The sequence below is a fragment of the Helianthus annuus genome, chromosome 11 (assembly GCF_002127325.2).
Source record: "Helianthus annuus cultivar XRQ/B chromosome 11, HanXRQr2.0-SUNRISE, whole genome shotgun sequence".
NCBI lineage: Eukaryota > Viridiplantae > Streptophyta > Magnoliopsida > Asterales > Asteraceae > Helianthus > Helianthus annuus.
In genome coordinates, this window is record NC_035443.2 from 102,125,280 (window position 1) to 102,152,148 (window position 26,869).

General features: G+C 42.5%; 2 protein-coding genes across 2 annotated transcripts; one reads left to right on the forward strand and one right to left on the reverse strand.

Moving 5' to 3' along the window:
• Positions 1 to 726: 726 nt before the first annotated feature.
• On the forward strand, positions 727 to 1,650 carry LOC110888154. Its single transcript, XM_022135693.1, has one exon. The coding sequence runs from the start codon at positions 727 to 729 to the stop codon at positions 1,648 to 1,650; it is 924 nt and encodes a 307-aa protein (XP_021991385.1).
• Positions 1,651 to 23,659: 22,009 nt separating this feature from the next.
• Positions 23,660 to 25,102, reverse strand: LOC110888155. Its single transcript, XM_022135695.1, has one exon. It carries the CDS (start codon positions 25,100 to 25,102, stop codon positions 23,660 to 23,662), a length of 1,443 nt encoding a protein of 480 aa, XP_021991387.1.
• Positions 25,103 to 26,869: the final 1,767 nt, after the last annotated feature.

Here is a 26,869-nt window from a genome sequence, read left to right on the forward strand (position 1 = left end):
ATCCCTTCCCAATCAGAAACCCTAGTTGCTGACCGCAAGTTTTCAGCTTCAATTGGAACTGAATTCTTTATCAATTCATCAATTATGTTAACGTTACGGGGTTCAGTTTGAGCCGAGAGATCGTCAATGATATTAAACCTTGCTGCAATTTCTGCAAACGTTGCCCTCGGTGTCGCACCCTGTTGATTTCCACCAGAACTACTAACATATCCACCAGAACCGTTTAAATCATCCATCCCAGATTCGACAAACCCTAACAGCTGTCACAAACCAGATTTATTGCCGACAAGAACTAATCAGCCGCCAAAACCCTAGTTCGCAAACCAGCAGGTAGCGCCGTCAATAAACCCTAATCCGCCAAAGATGAAGCAGCCGACCCTAATCTTACGTAGCCCCAACATAATCAGAATCTGAATTAACACCCTTCTAAGAATCGAATGAAACTGAAGGATGATAATCTGGTCGCAATCTAATGAAACTGAAGGAAGTAAAAACGGCAAACCCTAACTAAAACTGAATCTGGTCGCAATTGATTACCTTCGAAGGATCTAAGAAAGCCCGTAAGATGATAATCAAGTACAAACAAGATTAGGAACAGCAATAATCTGGTAGAGTTTGCACGAAGAAACCACTTTGCCCTAATCGCCCAAATCGCCACTCTTAGAGAGAAAACGCCTTCGCTAATCACATACTACGATACAGATTGTGGATGTTAACAAAGCTTTAATGGCTTTTCATATTTACAGCATCATCTCCAAAAGAAAATCGCTATGGGTCGAGTGGGTGTACTTGCACCATTTACGCGAAAGAAGCTTATGGGATATTCCGATTCAGAATAATACTTGTTGGAGCTGGAGGAAGTTGCTTCAGATTCGGCCGATTGTCAGGAATTTTTTTGTGTCGAAAATTGGTAATGGTGAGAGCACTTTCCTTTGGTACAACAATTGGAGTGAACACTGCCCTTTAAGTTCTTATGTTACCACTAGACAGATGAACCGAGAGGGGTTGTCTATTTACTCTAAAGTGGCGGATGTGATTCAAGATAATAGATGGATATGGCCGGATGCTTGGCGGGATATATTTCCAATTCTCTTTCAGCTTAATCCGATCACAATAGATCCACATAAAGTAGATACCATTTTATGGAAGAAACAGGGTGATTCTATGGAACCCTTCTCTACAAAGGTAGCGTGGGATTCAATTAGAAGAACAGGTCAACGGGTTGATTGGTATAATATGGTGTGGTCTTCGTTTACTATACCAAGACATTCGTTTCTTATGTGGCTGATTTGTAGGAGGAAGCTAGCTACTCAAGATAGAATTCAGCAATGGTATAACGCAATGGGTAATGCCAATATGATGTGCTGTCTTTTGTGCAATCGAGGATTGGAAACACATGAACACTTATTTTTTGAGTGTCCTTACTCGAATCAGATTTGGGTTTCCCTTCGTAGGAAGATGGATATGAATCAGATTGATGGGAATTGGGAGGATGTGGTGACGTGGGTGCTCCCTCACGCTAAATCTAAACGTCTCATTTGGGTTATTCGTAAACTTGAGATAGCGGCGATGGCTTACTTTGTATGGCAGGAAATAAACGCGAGATTTTTCAATAACCAGTTGCGACGCCTGAGAAGCTTGAAGAGCTAATTGTGGAGACGATTCGTTTAAAATTACATTCTTTCAAGTTCAAGGTGAATCAACGGGTGATAAATCTTTTGAAGATATGGAAGATATCATCTTTGGATGATTTTTATAGCACCTAATCCTAATAGCTATTTAAATTCTCATGATGTATAGTTGTTAGGTTTTTGGTTGGTTAGTAGTTTTACTGTTATTGCTCGTTTACTTTAGTGTGGTCTGTCACACTATTGAACTAGATTGGTACTCTGCCAGTCTACTTGTTTTTTGTTGGTTTGGTTAGCAATACAATCACCGGGGTATACCCTTTTACCCAAAAAAAAAACGAACTCGACAGGGATTGGAAATTAACTTTCTGCATATTGCTGGCTATAACTGAATCCGCATAAGACCTAGGTTTAGAGCTGCTACCCTGAGCCGTATGTGATCCCTGAAAATTATTTGCAGCCACATTAACCTCTGAACCTTGAGTCACCGACGATTGAACAGGAACGGTAATCTTACTTAATTCGTCAATACCATTAAACAGCTTCGGATCAGACTGAGCATTCTGCACCGTACCCCTCCTAGGAAGCATTGGATTACCATCTATTGTGACAACTCGAACTTTAGACTTGCTTTGATGTAACGTTTGTGCACGATATGTGATTTTATAAACCCGAATGATTAATTGATTTCATGATACATGTTATGTTATATGCATTATGTGTGTATGTATGTCGTATGTTTGTGAACCGACCACACAAAGCCCTTTGGGCCACTCCTTGTTCTCGGGTCCATTAGACAACCGAGTGGGCTCGGCCCACTCCCCACTCGCAACACAAAACCGAGTTTAGGGGTTTTGTTTTACCACTTTTGCAAATCACAAACACACACACCTAACCCTAGCTCCTCTATCTCGTCTCTCTCTCTCTCGGCTTGCTTGGAACCCAACGACACGCACACACACTTTGAAACTTGTGAAGTGAATCGATCCTCTACCTTCAATCCAACCGGTTAGTGCTTGATAATTAGATTGCTTGTTAAATGGTTATCGTATGGTTTTGTATGTTGGTGTTGCTTAACCGAGAATTCTTGTTAATGTATTGATTGGGATGATAATTGATTTAGTTTTGTTAATCGACTCATGTATGCTAAACATGATCACAATAATTGACGTTTTGGATATAAGCACCGAGTAGTTAGTAATCGGCTGTTAGACATTGTTTGATCGGGTAGAGTTGGTAATCGGGATCCATGTTAGAATGTATGTATTGTTATGAATGTTACTATTGTTCATATGCATGATTACTAATTAAATTGCCGGTTTGATGTTCTTGAATTGTTATGGATATGCATGAAATCTGAATTAACTGTTGATGAATTTCTGTGATTGATCTGATTTCGAAACTGCCTTAGATGTTTGCTAGAATCACGGATAAGTCAATGCAGGAATTATGGAAATCAGTTACATACGCGGTTTCGACACCTGGTTGCGAGTCGGGACCATAGTTGCGAGTCAGAATCCCACTCGTAACCAAGCCAGCACAAGTCGAGACTACGGTTGCGAGTCCCGTTGCGACTCGTAACCAGCACATGATCAGTCGTAACCAGGCCATGATGAACCGAGATCACCGTTGCGACTCGCAACCAGCTGTTGCGACTCGTAATCTCCGGTTGCGACTCGAGATCTCCGGTTGCGACTCGAGATCTCCGTTGCGACTCGAGACCATCGTTTACACGCACACTGTTGGGCCTTCACTGTCACGGGCCCAATCTATTGAGCCCAACGATTTGAACTGTGGACTGTTTATTATTGGACTTGTTTGTGCTTGCTATTTGGGCCGATTGAGAATCTGGACTGTTTTGTTATTGGGCTGCTTATGTCATTGGGCCGGGTATGGTTGGACTTAGACAATTGGACCCTCACATGCTATGTCTTATCTGCTTACGTGCGTACATGCTTGCCATGACTATACGTGATTACTATATACGTGCTATATACAAACCTGACTCGTATAATAACCATGATAGGACGTGAGTGACCATTTACTTGCTACTTATATTCTTTGTGTATCTGCCGAGCAAACCAAGGTGAGTTCACACAGCCAAGGCATGGGATTCCCGGGTTGGGAATTGGGTTGGATATGATGGATATGGAATGATTACTCGTACTTACGCATACACCAGACTATAGACCATCGTCCTCAGGTTAGTCAGGACACGTTACGTAAAGCCTACGTAACCCAGTATACTTGCCTTATGTCTCCCGGGTCGGGAGGACACGTTACGTAAAGCCTACGTAACCCAATACCATCTACTGGCTTCCAGGTCGGAAGGCCACGCTGCGTAAAGCCTACGTAGCCCCCACGCGTACCACTGTCCTCGGGGAAGGGCACGTCACGTAAAGCCTACGTGACCCTGTACGTATTCCTGTTCTCGGTAAAGAAGAACACATGGTCGGATGTTAGTCTAGTAAGTACCGTTAATGAGAAGCCCTCATTGACCAGGATGAACATGGGAAGCCCCCACCTTTAGTACACACTAGTATGGGAAGCCCCCACTAGCTATACTTATGCATGTTATGAACTTACTTTCTGTGAACTCGCTCAACTAGTTTGTTGAATATTTGCTGCATGCCTTGCAGGACCTTAGGTACTTTATGGAGCTTGCACAAGGAAGGAGCAGGTCGTTGTGGGCAGATGGATCATGAACATTATTGAACTTATAACTTTATTTGGGTTTACTTTACATTGCTTCCGCTACTTAAAACAGTATTTGGTTTTGAAACATCAATCATGTCATGGAGACTTACGTTAATTACTTTTATATTTGATATGATTGATGGCTTGATCCTGGTCAGTCACGCTCCCAAGCGGTGGTATTCCGCGGGTGGATTTTTGGGGGTGTGACAGATTGGTATCAGAGCCATTGGTTATAGAGAACTTGGTTTTAATATGGGAAAACGTTTTTATTAAAACCGGACTATAACCAGAACAGTGCTCTCAACGATCCACAACGACGCTTCGCTCCACGTGCAAGACTCGACATCTTAGGTAATAAGGTTTATGTTTATTGCCTGTTTGCTAGAACTGCTTAGAACCTTGCTCGCATTACGCTTAGATACACATGCTTTGATTACATGAGAACACCTATATGCCTACGCTTTTCTGTCATCGTCCTACTCGCGAACCATTCTTACGTATGCTACTTGTTACTATGAAGATCATGTCTGGACGAATCAACATGACACAAGCCCAGCTAGAGGCTCTTGTTCAAGCTCAAGTTGCTGCGGCAGTTGCAGCAGCTCAAGCAGGTAGTATATCCTGCAGTATAGGCACACACTAGGATCTTTAGATCCTACATTAACTCTCGTATTTAACTTCGTCCTATTCGTACACAATAGGTCAACACGCGCAGCAGCCAGTCTGCACTTTCAAGAACTTTATGGACTGTCGTCCAAACTCTTTCAGCGGCACAGAGGGGGCAGTGGGACTCCTCCATTGGTTTGAAAAGTTAGAATCGGTATTCGAAATGTGCGAGTGCCCTGAGGCTCGCAAGGTCAAGTTTGCCACCGGCACTTTGGAAGGAATAGCACTGACTTGGTGGAACGCCCAAGTCCAGATCTTAGGGTTGGCAGCTGCTAACGCCACCCCATGGAACGATTTCAAGGAACTCATCAAGCGTGAGTACTGTACACGTGAGGATATTCACAAGCTGGAAGACGAGCTTTATAACCTGAAAATGGTTGGATCGGAAATCGAGGCGTATACTAAACGGTCTAATGAACTGGCCGTTCTGTGTCCTACTATGGTGGACCCTCCATACAAGCGCATTGAGTTGTATCTCAAGGGATTGGCGCCAGAAATTCAGAGCCACGTGACGTCGGCTAACCTCGAAAACATCCAGGAAATCCAGCGCCTTGCTCACCGTATCACCGATCAGGCAGTTGATCAGAATAAACTGCCCAAGCGTGTTAACGCTACTGCTAACGTCACCACCTCAGTTACTCCTGCTACATCTGGTGACAGTAAAAGGAAATGGGATGGGGATTCCAGCAAAGGTTCAGCGACCGTTCAGCCACAAGCTCAGCAACAGAAAATCGACCACTATCAGAGTCCCAGTCAGCAATCCTCTGGTGGTCACAGACAGAGGAGATATCAGGGTAGTCAACCCAGGTGCCACAACTGCAACAGGCATCACCACGGCCCATGTAACAAGGGTCGCTGTCAAAGGTGTCTCAAGATGGGTCACGAGGCCAAAGATTGTAGGAGCCCTCGTCCTGCGAATCAGAATCAGCAGCCTCAGCAACCAGCTCCACAGAACCAGCAGCAGCAGCAGCAGCCACAGCGTGGAAACCGGGGATGTTTCCAGTGTGGGGCTGAAGGTCACTTCAAACGCGATTGCCCTCAGTTGAACCAGAACCGCAACAACAATAACAACCAGGGCAACGGGAACAACAACGGTGGAAACAACAACAACAACGGCAATGAAGCTCGTGGTCGTGCTTTTGTGCTAGGTCGAGGCGACGCAGTGAACGATCCCAACGTTGTCATGGGTAAGTTTCTCCTCGACAATATTTACGTTACTGTTTTATTTGATTCGGGTGCGGATACAAGCTATATGTCTGTGAAAATGTGTCAACTGCTAAAACGTGCACCAACACTTTTACCCACCAAACATGTAGTAGAGTTAGCTAACGGTAAAAGTCTAGAAGCCACGCACGTAGTTCAGGGTTGTAATCTTATCCTAGCTGGTCAAGCCTTCTCCATTGATCTCATTCCCATAGTTTTGGGTAGCTTCGACGTCGTGATTGGGATGGATTGGCTTTCCCAACACCAGGCAGAAATCTTATGCAGCGAAAAGGTTATTCGCATTCCTCGTTCTGGTCAGGAACCTCTAGAAGTTCAAGGCGACAAGAGTGGTGCAGTGGTGGGCATCATCTCTTTCTTGAAGGCTCAGAAATGCTTACGTAAGGGTCACACAGCCATTTTGGCTCTTGTTACAGACGCCTCAGCAAAGGAAAAGAAATTGGAAGACATTCCAGTTGTACGTGATTACCCTCAGGTGTTTCCTGAAGACTTACCAGGCTTACCGCCTCATCGTCAGGTTGAATTTCAGATCGAGCTCGCTCCAGGAGCAGCACCCATAGCTCGCGCACCATATCGTCTAGCTCCATCGGAATTGGAGGAATTGTCAAAGCAACTGCAGGAACTCTTGGAAAAGGGTTTCATTCGTCCAAGCTCTTCGCCTTGGGGAGCTCCAGTACTTTTCGTGAAGAAGAAAGACGGTACGTTCAGGATGTGCATCGACTACCGTGAACTCAACAAGGTGACGGTGAAGAACCGTTATCCTCTTCCACGCATAGACGACTTATTCGACCAATTGCAAGGGTCGTGTTACTACTCGAAGATAGACTTGAGGTCTGGGTACCATCAGTTGAGAGTCCGGGATGAGGACGTCTCCAAGACAGCCTTCAGAACTCGTTACGGTCACTACGAGTTTCTCGTCATGCCATTCGGGTTAACGAACGCGCCTGCGGTATTTATGGATCTTATGAACAGGGTGTGCAAACCCTATCTCGACAAGTTCGTCATTGTGTTCATCGACGACATCCTGATTTACTCCAAGAGTCAGGAGGAGCACGAGCAGCATCTTCGCCTGATTTTGGAACTCCTTCGGAAGGAACAGCTGTACGCTAAGTTTTCTAAATGCGACTTCTGGCTTCGTGAAGTCCACTTTCTAGGCCACGTGGTGAACAAGGATGGGATCCATGTCGATCCATCCAAGGTAGATTCGATCAGGAACTGGCCTGCACCGCGTACACCGACAGAAATACGCCAATTCTTGGGTCTGGCAGGTTACTACAGACGGTTTATCAGGGATTTCTCGAAGATTGCTCAGCCGCTTACGTTACTGACACAGAAGGGTGTTACCTATCGCTGGGGAGAGCCCCAGGAGACTGCTTTTCAGCACCTAAAGGATAGACTTTGCAGTGCACCTATCCTCTCATTGCCAGAGGGCACAGATGACTTCGTGGTTTATTGTGATGCATCCATTCGGGGACTTGGATGTGTGTTAATGCAGCGCGACAAGGTTATCGCTTACGCCTCTCGTCAACTCAAGATTCATGAACGCAACTACACGACGCACGATTTAGAGCTGGGAGCTGTTGTTTTCGCGCTTAAGATATGGCGACACTACCTGTACGGTACCAGGTGCACGATTTACACCGATCACAGGAGTCTCGAGCATATTCTTAAGCAGAAGGATTTGAACATGCGTCAACGACGATGGGTCGAGTTACTTAACGATTACGAATGCGCCATCAAGTATCATCCAGGCAAAGCCAATGTTGTGGCTGATGCCCTCAGTCGAAAGGACACTTTACCGAAGCGCGTGCGAGCGCTACAGCTTACGATTCAGTCTAGCCTTCCAGCACAGATACGAAATGCTCAGGTAGAAGCATTAAAGCTCGAAAACGTCAAGGCTGAAGCCTTACGCGGCTCCCGACAACAGATGGAACGGAAGGCAGACGGCGCCTATTATGTAACGGGCCGGATTTGGGTCCCTCTCTATGGCGGTTTACGAGAACTTGTAATGGATGAAGCACACAAGTCTCGCTATTCGGTACATCCAGGGTCGGATAAAATGTACCACGATATCAGCACTACTTATTGGTGGCCTAGTATGAAGGCCCACATTGCTACGTACGTTGGAAAATGCTTGACCTGTGCAAGAGTCAAGGTCGAATATCAGAAACCAGCTGGCCTACTGCAGCAGCCTAAAATACCGCAATGGAAATGGGAGGAAATTTCCATGGATTTTGTTACGGGTTTACCTAGATCCCAGCGTGGGAATGATACTATATGGGTGATCGTGGATCGACTCACTAAGTCTGCACACTTCCTACCGATTAAGGAAACGGACAAGTTCTCCACACTTGCAGACGTCTATCTTAAAGAAGTTGTCTCGAGGCACGGGGTGCCCACATCTATCATTTCGGATCGCGACGCACGATTCACATCAGAACTATGGCAAGCGATGCATAAATCCTTTGGCTCACGACTAGACATGAGCACAGCATACCACCCTCAGACGGATGGGCAGTCTGAGCGAACGATTCAAACGCTTGAAGACATGCTTCGGGCATGCGTTATCGACTTCGGCAACGGCTGGGAAAAGCACCTCCCTTTGGTGGAGTTTTCTTACAATAACAGTTATCACACCAGCATTCAAGCCGCTCCATTCGAGGCATTGTACGGGCGTAAATGCCGGTCACCTCTCTGTTGGGCAGAGGTGGGGGATAGTCAGATTACGGGTCCAGAGATTGTAGTGGACGCCACGGAAAAGATAGCACAGATACGACAACGCATGGCGGCGGCACGCGACCGTCAGAAAGCCTACGCGGACAAGCGTAGAAAGCCATTGGAATTCGAGGTCGGGGACCGGGTTTTATTGAAAGTTTCACCCTGGAAGGGTGTGGTTCGTTTTGGCAAACGGGGCAAACTGAATCCGCGATACGTCGGACCATTCGAAATCATAGAAAAGATTGGCAAAGTAGCCTACAAGTTGAAACTACCAGCTGAACTCGGGGCAGTTCACAATGTTTTTCACGTGTCGAACTTAAAGAAGTGCTTATCAGATGAAAACCTCATCATTCCTTTTAAGGAACTCACTATCGACGAGCGGTTGCAGTTCGTCGAGGAACCAGTTGAAATCACGGACCGGGATGTGAAGGTCCTCAAACACAAGAGAATCCCTCTTGTTCGAGTTCGTTGGAACTCCAAACGTGGTCCAGAGTACACCTGGGAACGCGAAGACAGGATGACAGAAAAGTACCCCCAGTTATTCGGGAACCAGGCAACCACTACTGAGGCTGAAGCTACTACTTCGGAATTTCGGGACGAAATTCCAGATCAACGGGGGGAGGATGTGACACCCCAGGAAAATCAGTGAACAGTACAGTTTACCTAGCTTCCTCAGTGAGTGCATACCAAATTTCGGGACGAAATTTCCAATTAGTTGGGGATAATGTGACAACTCGAACTTTAGACTTGCTTTGATGTAACGTTTGTGCACGATATGTGATTTTATAAACCCGAATGATTAATTGATTTCATGATACATGTTATGTTATATGCATTATGTGTGTATGTATGTCGTATGTTTGTGAACCGACCACACAAAGCCCTTTGGGCCACTCCTTGTTCTCGGGTCCATTAGACAACCGAGTGGGCTCGGCCCACTCCCCACTCGCAACACAAAACCGAGTTTAGGGGTTTTGTTTTACCACTTTTGCAAATCACAAACACACACACCTAACCCTAGCTCCTCTATCTCGTCTCTCTCTCTCTCGGCTTGCTTGGAACCCGACGACACGCACACACACTTTGAAACTTGTGAAGTGAATCGATCCTCTACCTTCAATCCAACCGGTTAGTGCTTGATAATTAGATTGCTTGTTAAATGGTTATCGTATGGTTTTGTATGTTGGTGTTGCTTAACCGAGAATTCTTGTTAATGTATTGATTGGGATGATAATTGATTTAGTTTTGTTAATCGACTCATGTATGCTAAACATGATCACAATAATTGACGTTTTGGATATAAGCACCGAGTAGTTAGTAATCGGCTGTTAGACATTGTTTGATCGGGTAGAGTTGGTAATCGGGATCCATGTTAGAATGTATGTATTGTTATGAATGTTACTATTGTTCATATGCATGATTACTAATTAAATTGCCGGTTTGATGTTCTTGAATTGTTATGGATATGCATGAAATCTGAATTAACTGTTGATGAATTTCTGTGATTGATCTGATTTCGAAACTGCCTTAGATGTTTGCTAGAATCACGGATAAGTCAATGCAGGAATTATGGAAATCAGTTACATACGCGGTTTCGACACCTGGTTGCGAGTCGGGACCATAGTTGCGAGTCAGAATCCCACTCGTAACCAAGCCAGCACAAGTCGAGACTACGGTTGCGAGTCCCGTTGCGACTCGTAACCAGCACATGATCAGTCGTAACCAGGCCATGATGAACCGAGATCACCGTTGCGACTCGCAACCAGCTGTTGCGACTCGTAATCTCCGGTTGCGACTCGAGATCTCCGGTTGCGACTCGAGATCTCCGTTGCGACTCGAGACCATCGTTTACACGCACACTGTTGGGCCTTCACTGTCACGGGCCCAATCTATTGAGCCCAACGATTTGAACTGTGGACTGTTTATTATTGGACTTGTTTGTGCTTGCTATTTGGGCCGATTGAGAATCTGGACTGTTTTGTTATTGGGCTGCTTATGTCATTGGGCCGGGTATGGTTGGACTTAGACAATTGGACCCTCACATGCTATGTCTTATCTGCTTACGTGCGTACATGCTTGCCATGACTATACGTGATTACTATATACGTGCTATATACAAACCTGACTCGTATAATAACCATGATAGGACGTGAGTGACCATTTACTTGCTACTTATATTCTTTGTGTATCTGCCGAGCAAACCAAGGTGAGTTCACACAGCCAAGGCATGGGATTCCCGGGTTGGGAATTGGGTTGGATATGATGGATATGGAATGATTACTCGTACTTACGCATACACCAGACTATAGACCATCGTCCTCAGGTTAGTCAGGACACGTTACGTAAAGCCTACGTAACCCAGTATACTTGCCTTATGTCTCCCGGGTCGGGAGGACACGTTACGTAAAGCCTACGTAACCCAATACCATCTACTGGCTTCCAGGTCGGAAGGCCACGCTGCGTAAAGCCTACGTAGCCCCCACGCGTACCACTGTCCTCGGGGAAGGGCACGTCACGTAAAGCCTACGTGACCCTGTACGTATTCCTGTTCTCGGTAAAGAAGAACACATGGTCGGATGTTAGTCTAGTAAGTACCGTTAATGAGAAGCCCTCATTGACCAGGATGAACATGGGAAGCCCCCACCTTTAGTACACACTAGTATGGGAAGCCCCCACTAGCTATACTTATGCATGTTATGAACTTACTTTCTGTGAACTCGCTCAACTAGTTTGTTGAATATTTGCTGCATGCCTTGCAGGACCTTAGGTACTTTATGGAGCTTGCACAAGGAAGGAGCAGGTCGTTGTGGGCAGATGGATCATGAACATTATTGAACTTATAACTTTATTTGGGTTTACTTTACATTGCTTCCGCTACTTAAAACAGTATTTGGTTTTGAAACATCAATCATGTCATGGAGACTTACGTTAATTACTTTTATATTTGATATGATTGATGGCTTGATCCTGGTCAGTCACGCTCCCAAGCGGTGGTATTCCGCGGGTGGATTTTTGGGGGTGTGACATCTATATTCAGCACTCTACTAGTTAAACCCTTAAACGGTAACGGCGGCTTACCTCGATCACCCTTAGCAACATCATCAGATTTCGAACGATCATCCATTGAACAATAAACGACTCTCTCCCTTAACCAGCAATTGAGACAACCATGCACGCAAAATAACGAAGCACCAATAAAACCAGCCGAACGAAAAACAGGAAAAAAAACCCTAATTTAGCTTGACGAAAAAACAGAAAGAAAACCCTAGATTCAACTCAATCCTTTCGCTAACTAGTTCGAATCAGATGTATTGATAGATCAATACTCCGATGATCAGACTGTTATACAAAAATCATGAAGAAAAATCTAAGGCAGGAAAAGGAACCAAAGTCGCCATAGCTAGAGAGAGAAATTAGGGTTTTTCACCTCCGATAATGCGCTTCTCCAACCTTTCCTGTTGAAGAGGGTGTTTGTGCCATGCCTGGGAAAAGTAATTCAAGTTCAGCATGTAGACTGTCAGAAGCACACTGCTCCACCACAACTTCCCGGACAAAGATTCTTGTTCGATTACGACAAACTCTGGGAGTCTTTCCAACTACCGATTCGGCCAAGTGATGAGGAACTAGCACTTTTGTATCAATATCAGCAGTCCATGTCACAAGAACAAGTGCCTAGACCGCTAGTAGTTTCCCCACCCACCGAGGGTACGCACAATCATGAGGCTAGTCTAAGTGGAACTGCTCACGAACCACCAGAGGAACCAGCTCCAACATTTGACAACTCTGACGACTCAGAATCAGAACCCGGTCCGATTTTTGACGAGGAACCAAATGTTGCTACGACAGAAGCTGAGGATCACACCGGTGATCAAGACATTCCGAACTTGCAATCGGAAGTTAATGTGCCTGACACTGCTATGCCACGAACATTGTCTTATCATCCTTCAGAGCAGATTATCGGTGACCTACAGAGTGGTGTTAAGACGAGAGATTAGATCAACAAAGCACTTACTTGTTTTTAATCATTTGTTGCTCCTTTACAGGAAGAATTCTCACTTAAATGTTTTATCTCGCAGATTGAACCCAGAACGTATAAAGAAGCCTTAACGGAGGAAAGTTGGGTGAATGCAATGCAGGAAGAGCTGCAACAATTTGAGAAGTTGGGAGTGTGGAGACTAGTAGACCTCCCTGAGAATCAAAAGTTGATTAAGACAAAGTGGGTTTTCAAGTGCAAGAGAGATGATAAAGGAGTCATTGTTCGAAACAAAGCACGATTGGTTGTACAGGGATTCAGTCAGCAAGAAGGCATTAATTATAATGAGGTTTATGCACCTGTTGCTAGACTTGAGGCTATTAGGATCTTCCTGGCTTTCGCGTCGTGGAAAGGATTCAAAGTATACCAACTTGATGTGAAATCTGCATTCCTGTATGGAAGAATCAAAGAAGAAGTGTATGTAGGACAACCACCGGGTTTCACTGATCCCCTACACAAGAACAAAGTCTATCTACCGGATAAAGCGCTATACAGACTTCACCAGGCCCCGAGAGCCTGGTATGAGATGCTTTCCCAACATCTGCTGGCCAACGGATTCACCAGAGGGACAATTGATAGTACTCTGTTTACAAAGGAAGTTGTAGGCCATCTCTTAATCGTGCAGATCTATGTCGATGACATCATTTTTGGTTCGACAAATGACGACTTGTGTAAGGATTTTGAGAAGGTGATGAAAAAGAAGTTTGAGATGAGTTCGATGGGGGAAATGAAGTTCTTCCTCAGGCTGCAGGTGGAGCAGATGCCCGACGGAATCTTCATTCAAACCAAATATGTGAATGACGTACTAAAGAAATTCGACATGAGCTATACGTAGTTAGGTAAAAAAGGTGAATATGAGGGTTCTCTGGGCGATATTGGCGACTTCGACACTCTTGTGAAAACCCAACTGATTTCGTGCGTCTCCTACACTCGATTAATCTTGATTATCAACTTAGGGTTTTTCCAATCAATCCTTGGAAGATAATCGGGTGAAATCGGATTAGATTTTGTTTTGAGGGTTTTGTTTTTCACTGTTTTTCTGTCTGTTAGGGGTGTGCGGCTGCTAATTAGGTTTGGCGAAACATTCAGATTTGGGTTTTGGCAACTATCGGCGCTGATTATACCTTGATTCGGATTGAGTTTGGGTGTTACATCAGATTAGGGTTTCGTATTCCTGTGCTAATTGACGTTAGGGTGTGCGGCCGCGTATCTTTATCAGGTTCTGGCGTTTCTCCTTTATCGCTGATTGGATTAGGGTTACGAGTCTTGTTGTTGTGTTTACAAAGTTGCTGCATTATTGTCGTCTGCGTTTATCTTTCTTTGACGGCTGCTAAGGTTTGTCTAATCTTTCGGGTGACGGCTGCTAGGGTTTGGTCAAAATTGGAATGGATAACTGTAACAGTTCTGGTGGAAACCAACCGGATCTTCGTGGGAAGCCGCGATTATCGTTTGACGAAATTGCTGCACGTTTTCTTGATGTTGATGGGAACACTTTGCAGCCAAAGAGTGGTGTAATGATTGGAACACAAAATGACCCTAAGTCTTCAAACATCATTGATGATCTCACAAAGGTCACGGTTCCGGTTCGCTTGGAAAAACGGGATATCGAAAAATCAGACAACTTTTGGGATTTCCCTAGCAAGTATACGCCAAAATCAGACCTATTTGGTGCATCTTTCTCGGCTGACAACAGGGCTGCCCAAGGTAAAACTTCGGGGCCTGCAGATCCTGTCTCCTTCGGTCACATTGTAAAGAATACAAAGGAGAAGGTTAAAGTCAATTTTCGGGCGATGGAATCTGCTGAGAAAGTTGATGGTGCTGATGTTGTTATTCCATAGTCATCGGTTCAACAAGTTACTAATAGGTATGCTAACACTTTGTTTGGATATTTTCTGGGTAAACGGTTGGCATTTCCTATGGTCGATTACTTTGCTAAAAACAACTGGGCTAAATATGGTCTTTCCCGGCTCATGATGAATGCAAACGGGTTATTTTTCTTTAAGTTTACGTCTAAGGAAGGGATGAATCAAATGCTAGAGGATGGGCCTTAGCTAATCAGAAGTGTTCCCATAATTTTGAAGGAGTGGTCGCCCTCTATCAAGATGGAAAAAGAGGACATTAAAGTGGTTCCAGTTTGGGTCAAGATGCATGATGTGCCGTTAGCGGCATTTACTGAGGATGGGCTTAGCTTGGTTGCCTCTATGATTGGGACACCTAAGATGTTGGATACGTATACCGCCTCGATGTGTGCTGAATCTTGGGGTAGGAGCAGCTATGCTAGAGCGCTTATTGAAGTGCAAGCGGGGGCTGAGTTAAAAAAGAGTGTTACTGTTGCTATCCCATCTATGGATGGTAGTGGGTATTCCAAGGTAGAAGTCAAGATTGAATATGATTGGGAGCCTCTAAGGTGCTCCTCTTGTTGTGTGTTTGGTCATGATGACAGCTCGTGCCCGAAGAACACTCAGGTATCTTCTAGTGGGGATGTTGAAAAGAATAATGATGAATTTCAGGTTGTAGGGGTCAAGAAGAAGAAAGTGAACAACCAAGGCATTCACATGAAAAATCAGAAGCCTAAGGTAGTTTACAGGCCAATTGTTAACCCTAAACCAAAATCGTCCTCAAAGAGTCCGATGCAGAATCAGGTTTCAACGTCTAACCCGTTTGACATTCTGAAGGATGATACTGGTAATCAGGGAGGTACCACTGTGGGTCGAGTGGAGAAGAAACCGTCGAGTAACAGGCAGGAATCGGATGAGGAGGAGGTTGAAGAAGTATACAATGAAACTAGTGCATTTATGACATCGGGTACTCATCCTTTTTCTTCGAAAGCAGGGCAAGCACCTCTTCTACCAAGTTCTCTAATGGATAGGCTATCTGCTTTTCGTCTGAAGGGGCTGTTGTTTTGTGGCTTCTTTATCTTTGATGATGGTGGCTGAGGATTATGTTTTGTGGATTTGCATTTTGTGTCTATTAGATGTCGTGTCATGATGTATAGTAGACTAGGTTATGGGGTGTTATAGGTCTTTGGTTTTTGTTTTGTTTTACATATATGGGGCATGTCCTGTATATGAACTAGTGTGGAACTCATCCTCACTACTTGTACTTATTTGCGGTTGCATTTTAATAGAATCACCGGGGTAACCCTTTACCCAAAAAAAAAAAAAGAAATTCGACATGGCTCAATCCAGTCTAGCATCAACCCCCTAGCTCAGAATCATGGAATCTGTCTAGATGAGAGTGGAGTAAAGGTGGAAGAGACGTTGTATCGGTCGATCATCGGATCCTTGATGTATCTTACTGCTTCTCGCCCAGACATCATGTATCCAACGTGCTTATGCGCCAGATATCAGTCAAGCCCAAAGCAGTAACACCTGACAATCGTAAAACGAATTCTACGGTATTTGAAAGGCTGCCCAAGCATCGGCTTGTGGTATCCTAAGTCTGGTGACTTCACTCTTACTGGTTTTGCTGATTCTGATTTTGGTAGCTGCAAGCAGAACGCTAAGTCCACCACTGCAGGCTGTCAGTTCTTCGGAACTCGATTAGTCACTTGGCAATGCAAGAAACAAACCTTAATAGCGCTCTCTATTTGCGAGGCTGAATACATTTCGGCCTCGAGCTGTTGCTCTCAGATCCTTTGGATCCAACAGCAGATGCGAGACTTTGGTTTGCAGTTCTTGGACACGCCGATCTTCGTGGACAATGAAGCAGCAATTAATATAACGAAAAATCCGGTTCATCATTCTAAAACCAAACATATTGAAATCCGTCATCATTTCATCCGTGATTTCACGAGAAGAAATTGATTCGGATAGAACATATACACACCGATGAACAGAGGGCTGATTTTTACACCAAACCGTTTGACAAAAAGAGATTTTATTATCTTTTGAAATTAAATGGGATGAAAATTTTGCTTTCTGGGAGGGTTGAGGAATGTGAAGCCGAGGAGGACGGCGATCTGATGTGATCCACGTCATGTTGTCAAATTTGTACTGTACAGTTTATTTTCTGCTTTCGATAAAACCAAAAACACAAAAAATATGTTCTTGATTTTAGGGGGAGAAAGTTTGCAGAAAAATACAAAAAACATGATAAAATTTCAAAAATCCAAAAACATTGAAAAACTGAAAAAGAGTTTGTGTAAAAAGGGGAAATGATAGTACATCAGCTAGACAGATGCAGTACGCTAAAGAAATGTAATGTTTAATATGCGTTAAACAGTCTTGCTGATGATATGCCGATAGGTTTTTACAAAATTAGTAGATTTGTTTGGGATATAAACATAAATAATTACTTGCTTTTACGTGGGGAACATCTCCAGGACATATGGGTAACCCCTGAAATCTTGTTTGAAAGGTCCCTCTTTCTGAGATACTAGGTCTTTATACTTAGTGATATCTGGGGTATTATCCCGGGACTTCTGATTTTGCAGAAGCATTGGCCTAGTCCACGTATAATACTTTACGCATGATTTACTCGTAAAGCCTCCCCTTAACATAAAAAATGATGAAACATTGCAAAATGCTAATGATGTGCTGTTGTAAAAAAGATTCCCTAAAGGGAACTCGCCGAAAGTCGAGCCGTCATCTCTCTGCTGAACAGAAGTTCTGACCTGAGCTCTCACGGCCTCGCATTCACCCCATTACAGATATCATCTAGGTATACTCACCTGTAAGACTGAATATTCGGATCTGGATACAGGAGTATATACTGAGGTGGTACACGCGTAAAAGTTAAGATCTTAAAACATTAAATCCGTATCCCGAATAGATTGAAAATTGTGTGAATATTTAAGAGGATTAGTATATCGACAATCTAAGCGAATTGTTTAATACTGGGAATGAAATCTAAGCTTAACAGTATTTGTGTCTTGTCAGAAGCTGATATGATCCCCTAACACGCTCACAAAAATATTGTGTGTACAGTTTCTTGCTTATCATAATCTAAAATCCAAAAAGATTTTCATTTCATCTTATTTTCGACAACGGACGTTGGGAATCAGATGATCAAAGTCTTATGTGCAGAGCATGTCTGGATCATGAGGGGTTGGGTAAGCAGAAGATTGAAAAAGTGTTGGTAAACTGCTTGAAAGTCCAAAAAGTTCATTAACTTGAACTTAAAATTGTTTCAAAATCTGCATCTTCATAAACAGGTCAGCCAAGGTCATTAACTTGGACTTGGCTGGCTAAACAGTTGACCAGGGTCATTAACTTGGACTTGGTTAACTAGGTGTGTCGGTAAATTCTGAAAAAGTTGAAAAATTGAAAAATTGGTCTTAATTCCGCTTGTAACATTAATTTCGTTTGAAATTAATACCGCTTGAAACAAGTAATTCCGCGTGAACCGTGTTATCGTTTGAGACTTAATTTCGCGTGAAGGACATCAGTGGTAATTCCACGCGGAATTACCCTGCATATATATAGGGGTTTAATGTCGTGTGAAATCATTATTCACCTAATTTCGTTTCAAAGACCATCAAGAGCGATTTCATACTTGTATTCTTTGGTTGTGATATATAAAATTTACCGGGGTAACCCTTTACCCAAAAAAAAGAGCGATTTCAAGCGAAATCTCTAAACCTTCAATTTACAGCCGTTATACTGCCCGATTTTCTACTGATTCTTGATTTTAGTTGGCTGGTTCAACTATTCTCATGGGAAAGGTAAGAAATTGTACCGATTTGGACCAGATCTGACTTAATCTCGTTTGAACGGTGTTGAACTGTTGGTATATCTTAGATCTAGGGTTTGTTTATGATGTGTATTGATCGAATAACAGACAACTGTACTCGGATTGTGACAGAGATCATGATTAGGGTTTCAATTTTGTCGGTTTTAAGTTGTCAGCGATTCAGGGTGTTTCAAACCTAGATCTAGGGCATTTTACTTGACAAAAATGTATAAAAAACACACCATGGTGCTCGGAATTAATCATAGAACAAACCCAATTCATCAATTGAATCATCAGTTATTGAAAATGGATTTTTGGGTAATTTCGTTTCAAAATATTAATTCCGCTTGAAGTAGATAATTTCGTTTCAACTGTAATTCCGCATGAAACCTGGTTTCAGTGTGTAATGTAATTCCGTTTGTGTGTGATTTCGACTGTAAATGATTCCGCATGAATGTATTTCCGCATGAGTGTGATTCCGTTTGAACAAGTGTTTCCGTTTGAGACATAATTTCATTTGTAGATGAGATTTCGTTTGAAGTGTAATACCGCATGAGATTGTGTGACACCCCAGGAAAACCAGGAAACCAACACAACTTAACTAGCTTCCTCAGTAACCACGTGCTAAATTTCGGGACGAAATTTTCTTAACAAGGGGAGAATGTGACAACCCTCAAAATTTCATGTAATCCGTACAATTTATTAATGATAATTAAAGGGCTTGATGACTGTGCTGAATCATTTAGCTGCTCTCTGATTACTGTGTTATACTTACATGTGCGTGTTAACATACTAGTGGTATACATAAAATTTACTAAATGGTCCTGAATATTTTTCCTATGTGTTAGAAAATAAAAGTGTTACAAAAAATATATATAAAAGACATTCTACAGAATAATTAAACACTTTAACGGAACAGTATCCGACCGAACAACCGGACATTACCCGGGACACCAAATATTTGCCAAAAATATTATTTAATTATTCTTGGCTAGTCACGATCCCCGTTTGTCATAACACCCACTAAAAACCATATAACTAATATATTACCTCAAGTTACTTGCTATCTAACTTATGCTTACATTTTAGTTGAAACTTTGCAAATATACCCCCCCAACCGATTTTTGGTCCCTCATGGACCCCACCATATATTTTTTTTTTTGGGTAAAGGGTTACCCCGGTGAATTTTATAAACGAAATAAGCACAAAATGTGCAACTGAAGTGTTACACACCGAAACCTTGGCATACCAAGGTAAATACAAAACAGCCAAACAAACAAAAACACAACCCAAAGGAAAACAACCAACCAACTAAACAACCCAGCTCAACAGAGCAACAAAAACACAAAGAAGACTCTACACATCAGCCTGGATCGATGACCATGTTCCCACTCGGGATCTGCCATTTCTCTAACAATCTTCGAGTACTCGGATGCCACTTGAACTTGAAGGACAAGAGCCGCAGTCTAACCGTTCGAATGATCTCGCGAGCAATCACCATCTCCGTACGGTGACTTCTAGAGAAGAGCCTATTATTTCTTTCCTGCCAAACAAAATAAGAAGCAGCTGACAATACCAATCGGCTGATAATATTCTCGGGAACCTGCATGTTCGAGTTCTGATTCATCCAAGACAAAATTTCGGCCCAAGAACCGTTAACACTATTCATATTCGTCCATGTCTTAACGTTATTCCAAACCTGTAAAGCAAACGAGCATTCAAAGAATAGATGATCCCTTGAATCTCATGGTAACACAACGGACAACACATGAGGTTTAAATTCGTGGCACTACCAGCTTCCCAAACGGATAATCTATCCTGCGTCTTCAGTTTATTCCGAATAACAAGCCACAGATGGAACGAGTGCCTAGGGATACAATGTTTGAACCAAACCATATTAACCCATGACACTAAGCTTTCACGCTGTCGAATATTGTTCCAAACCTCCCAAGAAGAAAAATGACAAGAATTGCCATCAAGATCCTTCCAAACCAGCCGGTCCTGCCTATCAAGAAAAGTTGGAACCTGAATATTGATTAGAACAGGAAATAAATCATACCACGCTGTCGGCCATTTCCATTCACCATTGGCCGAAACCAAGTCAGCAACCGAGGAATGAAGATGAAAACCTGCATTAGAAATGCGTCTCGGGCTGATAAAACGGCTCAAGGGACACTGATTACACCACATGTCATTCCATATGTTTGTTTGCGACCCATTGCCAATAGACGTCCACAGGTGAGGGCGGATTAAGCTACGGATTGCAAGTAGCTTCCTCCATCCCCAAGTCATACAACCCCGGCCCGGGACCTCCCAGAGACTCCTACCTTTCAGCTTATACATATGGATCCATTGAACCCAAAGAGAATTCCTGTTAGTAAGAATACTCCAAACATGCGTAGAAAGGAGGGCCTTGTTAACATCAGAAATACTTCTAACACCCAATCCCCCCTCGTACTTGGGAAGACAAACAACCTTCCAAGCCACTTTAGCCTTAACAGACTGATGGGTAGATCCAGACCAAAGAAAAGCACGCATACACCGCTCAAGATCAGTCACAATTTTAACTGGCAACATAAACACGGTCGCCCAATAAATGTGCATAGCTGAGAGGACTGAGTTCACCAACTGAAGTCTACCCGCAAAAGATAGAGATCTCGTCATCCAATTGTCAATCTTCTTCTCCATTTTATCAACTAAAGTTTTGCAGTCTTTATAAGCAAGCTTTGTTGAAATTAACGGCACACCCAAATAACGAACCGGAAGAGAACCCTCTTGGAAAGGCATAATATGGAGAATTTCCTGTTTAATAGGCCGAGGAACATTGCCAAAATAAACGGTACTTTTCGGCAAACTTGGAACCAAACCCGAGACATTTGTAAACATCTGAAGAGTGTCCCTTAGAATTTTAACCGAAGCCGCATCCCCATTAGCGAATAAAAACAGATCATCGGCAAACAACACGCTAATTATCTTCTGTTTTTTGCAAAAACGATGGAACCGAAACGCGTTACTAGAATAGGCTGCCTTCTTAAGTAACAACGTGAGAACCTCCATGACAAGAGTAAATAGATAAGGGGATATAGGATCACCCTGCCTGAGCCCTCGTTTACCCTTGAAATACCCGTATAGATTCCCGTTAATGCTCAGCGAATAAGAGACACTCGTAACACAAGTCATGATCCATTTAACCATTCTTTGGTGGAAACCGAAAGCATGTAAAATATCCTCAAGAAAAGACCAGCTCACCGTATCATAGGCCTTTTGAATATCAATTTTAAAAGCACATCTGGGCGGGCCTACATTTAAGTGATAATTGTGCATAAGCTCTTGGGTAAGAAGAATATTATCAGTGATTTTCCTACCCGGGACAAAGGCAGACTGATTAATGTCAACAAGATACTCCAAACTACCTTTAATTCTGTCCGTGATAATTTTACTAATGCACTTATAAATAACGTTACAGCAAGAAATCGGCCTATAATCCGTCACTGCGTTAGGAGACGGAATTTTCGGCACCAAGGCAATGATGGTGTGATTAATCTGCTGAAGCAGCTTACCGTTATCAAAGAAATCCAAGACAGCTTTTGTAACTTCATCACCCACTATATCCCAAGAGTTTTTGAAAAACGCAGAAGTGTAACCATCTGGCCCCGGGGCTTTATTGACACCTATGGAAAACATAGCACTTTTGACCTCCTCCCGAGTAACCTGTCTAATCATATGGCTAGCAACATTCGCATCAAGAACATTAGTAAAGCAATCATGATCCGTCAATTTGATAACTTGGTCCTGTGTACCCAAAAAACTTGAGTAATGGGAGACCATGACACCCATAACATCATTACCAATAAATCGGTTCCCATGAACATCTTGAATACTATGGATCTTGTTATTAGCATTCCTCATTTTAACACAATTATGAAAGAATTTCGTATTCGAGTCACCTGCAGCAAGCCATTCTGCCTTGGATTTTTGCTTTAGAAAACACTCCTCGTCATAGGACACAGTATTGAATTCCTGAATACACCTAGCTTCAGATTCACGAAGATCCAGGTCCAAAGGATTCGCGTCAATAGCCTTTTGGATATCATCCAGCTTTACCCTAAGCTCCTTTACACGACTATGCAGATTACCCTGAGCAAACAGAAGCCGTCTCAACGGAGACTTGAGAGCCGACAACTTCTTAACCACTGAAAACATAGTTTTCCCCGGAATCACCTTTGCCCATTCTTTTGTAACACAAGGGATAAAGCCCTCCTTACTTGCTAGAAAGTTAGCAAACTTGAAGGGTTTTGGCCGATTGTGGTTGAACGGAGACAAATGGAGAATGCAAGGCGAGTGGTCCGAAACTCGATACGGATGGAAATGAACATAAGCATCTGGGAACGAGTCAAGGAACTGAGTGTTGCTCATAACTCTGTCAATTTTCTTTAACACCCCTACACCATTTTTCGGCTTTTGGTTCCATGTGTATCGCAACCCATGACTCTTAATATCAGAGAGTTGATTATGTTGCACACAATCATAAAACTCCCTCATCCCAATCGGAATTGCAGAAGGCCCAACTAGGTAATCATCCATAGATAGAGCCGAATTGAAATCCCCAAGCACCATCCACGGTCTGTCATGAATAAAACACTTGTGCTTACATAAGTCGTCCCAAAGAGCCCTTCTATCTTGGTATTTATTTTCAGCATAAACAAACGAACAAAAGAACACTTTATTATTAGACTTAGTACGAATTTGCACATGTAACACTTGATCCGATTGAGCTATCACCATAAGGTCCAACAGATCCTTATTCCAGCCAACAATGATCCTAGTCCCTCTAGCACAGCAATAGCCATTGGAAGTCCAATCCCACAACCTAAACACCCCTTTACAAACTCTATCAAGATTGGTGACATTAACATGAGACTCTAAAACAGCACATACTTGAAGCCGATTTTCAGAAACAAGATGACGAACCTCTCTTTGTTTCAGGGGAAGGTTCAATCCCCTTATATTCCAAACACCAATACTATCCATGGACACCATCTAAACCGGGAGTGCTTGCCCCCTCAGATTTTTTATCACTAGTTCCAGCACACATAAATTCAGCCGTCTCAGTTGTGTTTTGCCGCACAAATTCATCTACTAGAGGCCTATCTTCTTGACTATTGCTCGTACTCGGAACCCCATCAGCCATACTATCCAGGACCGAAAAAGAATTCCTCAAATTCAGATCACGCTTGTTACCTTCCTGATTAACCTTATCCACATGCCGTTCTGCATTAACGCTCTTTGTGCCAGATGGTTCCGGACCCGCATGGATATTCTTTGGTCTATAAACAACTCTAGCCTTCTGCTTCTTTTGAGGAAATCCGTGTCTTGCCACTTTCCTAGTATCGGTAACAAAACCCTCCTCATCGGTTGTAACTTGCTTCGGCTTAACATTAACAGATTTAGGACACTTCGCATCCGAGTGACCAAATAAACAACAAACCGCACACCTATGAGGTTTCCACTCATATTCAACGTCCACTCTTTCCATCAGATAACCCTCTTCATCTAGTTTAGGGATAGCAAGAACAATGTGATCTTTTAATTCATTATCAGCCGAGATCTCTATCATTGCTCGAGCAAAACTTGTTCTGCCCCAATTTTCAGCACACATATCAGCCGTGTAGGCATCAAGTCGTTTTGGAATTCCGAGCTTCGACGCTAATAGACTAAGCCCCTCATCGGTATACACAGCAAGAGGAACATTATGAAACTTAATCCAAACCGGCACCGTTTTAATCCCATCCTTTTTCAAGCTAACTGAGGGAGTCCAAATATTTAAGAATAACGGAATTTTCCTAATGAGCCAAGGACCACCTTCCAACACACTTAACATACCTTCTTTGGTGTCAAATTTGAAAAAGAAAAAGCCGCCCGCATTCATCATGAGTTTTGAAAATCCAAACTTCGCCCAAACATTCTTTGCGTAATATTCTACTACCGGAAACGGAAGCCTATTACCCAAGAAATAGCCGTACAGAACATTCTCAAGTTTATCCTGAGCCTTCTTGATCACTTCTTTTGGTATCACCACATCCGCATCATCTCTAGTTTCCATCGGCTTCATAAGCCTGAAGTTAATCTCTCTTTTGTTCCGGGAAGATGACTTTAGCTTGTCTGCATATGAGATTGGTGTTGCCGACTCATCATGCTGAGGATTACCCATAGGTTGAACTGGAACAGTGATCTTTTCTAATTCATCAATAACGTTTATGACATTTGAATCTTTCTGCACCACACCCCTACGTGGAAACAAAGGATTCCCATCGATCTTTAATGGTTTACTAAATAATGACGGCTGATCATGCAGACCATGCATGTTTCTTGAACCCTTAGAAGAAATAAAAACATCCTGATGCATCTTTTCCGAGAATGATTGAAACCCTAGGCTCTCCAAATCCTGATCCCGATTATCATCCATATCCAAGGATGTAGACAATAATCAGTAGGCTGAAGCATGCAAAAACAAACGAACAGAAAGAACAATACCCGGAGCGATTGAAGGACAAACCCTAGCCGAAAGAAAGAAACGAAAAAACCCTAATAACAACTTCAAAAGATTAGTGACCAAGGTAGAAGTCTAGAAACCTTACTCAGAAGGATCGACAACACCTCAATACCTAACCCAGATCAATTGAAACTAGGATTGGAAGATCAAGAAACTAGGGTTTTAGATGTGTCGCCCAAATCGCCTAGAGTACCAGAGAGAAGCCATCCATATGGGTTCTGTTATGGAAGTTCCACCATATATTTTCACCATGCTCTAAATATTTGTTTTGATTTTTTGCCATTTGTTTATTAGATTACTTACTTATGTAAGTAAACAAAATGTGTAAGAAATCTATAAGAAGCATGGTCTTGAGATATTCATCATTCCACCAAGATTCACACTCAACCCTCACACCATACACCATACTCCATAATCTTCTCATTGATTTTATTCCATTTTTATAATGGATGGTTACTTGTGGATCTAACCAAAATATTGAAAGAACAATTATAAGTATGAAGCTTGGGATTTGTCATCATCATTTTCAAGATTCACACTCAACCCTCATCACTCTTCTCTCTCCCTCTATTCGGTTTACCACAACCGAATCCACCACCATCATCTTTAAACATCTTCATCTCTTCCCTTATACAAGTTCCATTTAAGTTAGAAGGTGAATCAAGAAGGTTACTACTTGTGGAGCTTCAAGAAGGGCTTTGTTCTAGTCTTTTTCACCATCACTTTCTCATCACTTCTTCACAAGATTTCATCCCTAGCTATAAGCTAGTAGTAAGTCCTTTGTTACACTCTTGTTAATTTTGTTTCATCTCGTTTTTATGATCAAAGGGTGTAGTATGTTTAAAATCACTAAAGTGTCAAGAACAAATAGATAAATATTAAAAGTTTACTTATGATTGATACATAAAGATGAAAACTTGTTGGTTTAAGGTTAGTTAATGCATATATGATGTTTGATCGTCAAACTTTTGATAAACCCGTTGTTCGGACACTTGTTAATACGTTTAGTAACATTTAAACCACAAAACAGCAAGCTGAGTAATGATTTCCAGCCGATTTCATCAGGCTGTAAACAGGTCATAAACGCTACGAAAAACTGATATTTTGACTCTAAAATGTGATATTAGGAAATACGGTTCTAATGGCACCAGAATCATAATTTTTGGACTCCGTTTACTATTTTTAAAAGGTCATTTTGTAACAGCAGCTCAAGCTGCATTTTTGCTGCTGAAAATAGGTGTTATGTTTTTGGTCATAACTGGAAAAATATGATGAATCAGCTCATGGAATTCATACAGTAGATGACAATTGATGTATCTGTAATTACTTCACTGGAATTTCGTAAATCGGACACTCGATGAATTTTTAATAAATTGTTCCGTGGACTGTGGTCAGAAATACATAAATCTGAGTTCAGTCTGGAATATGAATTTTTATAAAATATTGGTAGTGAACCGGACCCCGATATTTTTACACAATTAAATTTGGAACGTTTAAGACATTTTGTAAAAATTTGGGAATTTTTGGAATAATTTAACTATTTTATTTAAATGTCCGAAAACAGCCAGTTTTGAATATAAATGCTGAATTGAGATAAGTTGTGACTTGCGTGTCTAAATGTCGAGTATGTTATCCGTGAATGATCTAACATGTTATATATGTTATGTGCATTATCGTATG

Coding starts and splice junctions, on each gene's coding strand:
- LOC110888154 (XM_022135693.1), top strand. CDS start 727: ATGGCTTTTCATATTTACAGCATCATCTCCAAAAGAAAATCGCTATGG.
- LOC110888155 (XM_022135695.1), bottom strand. CDS start 25,102: ATGGATGATAATCGGGATCAGGATTTGGAGAGCCTAGGGTTTCAATCA.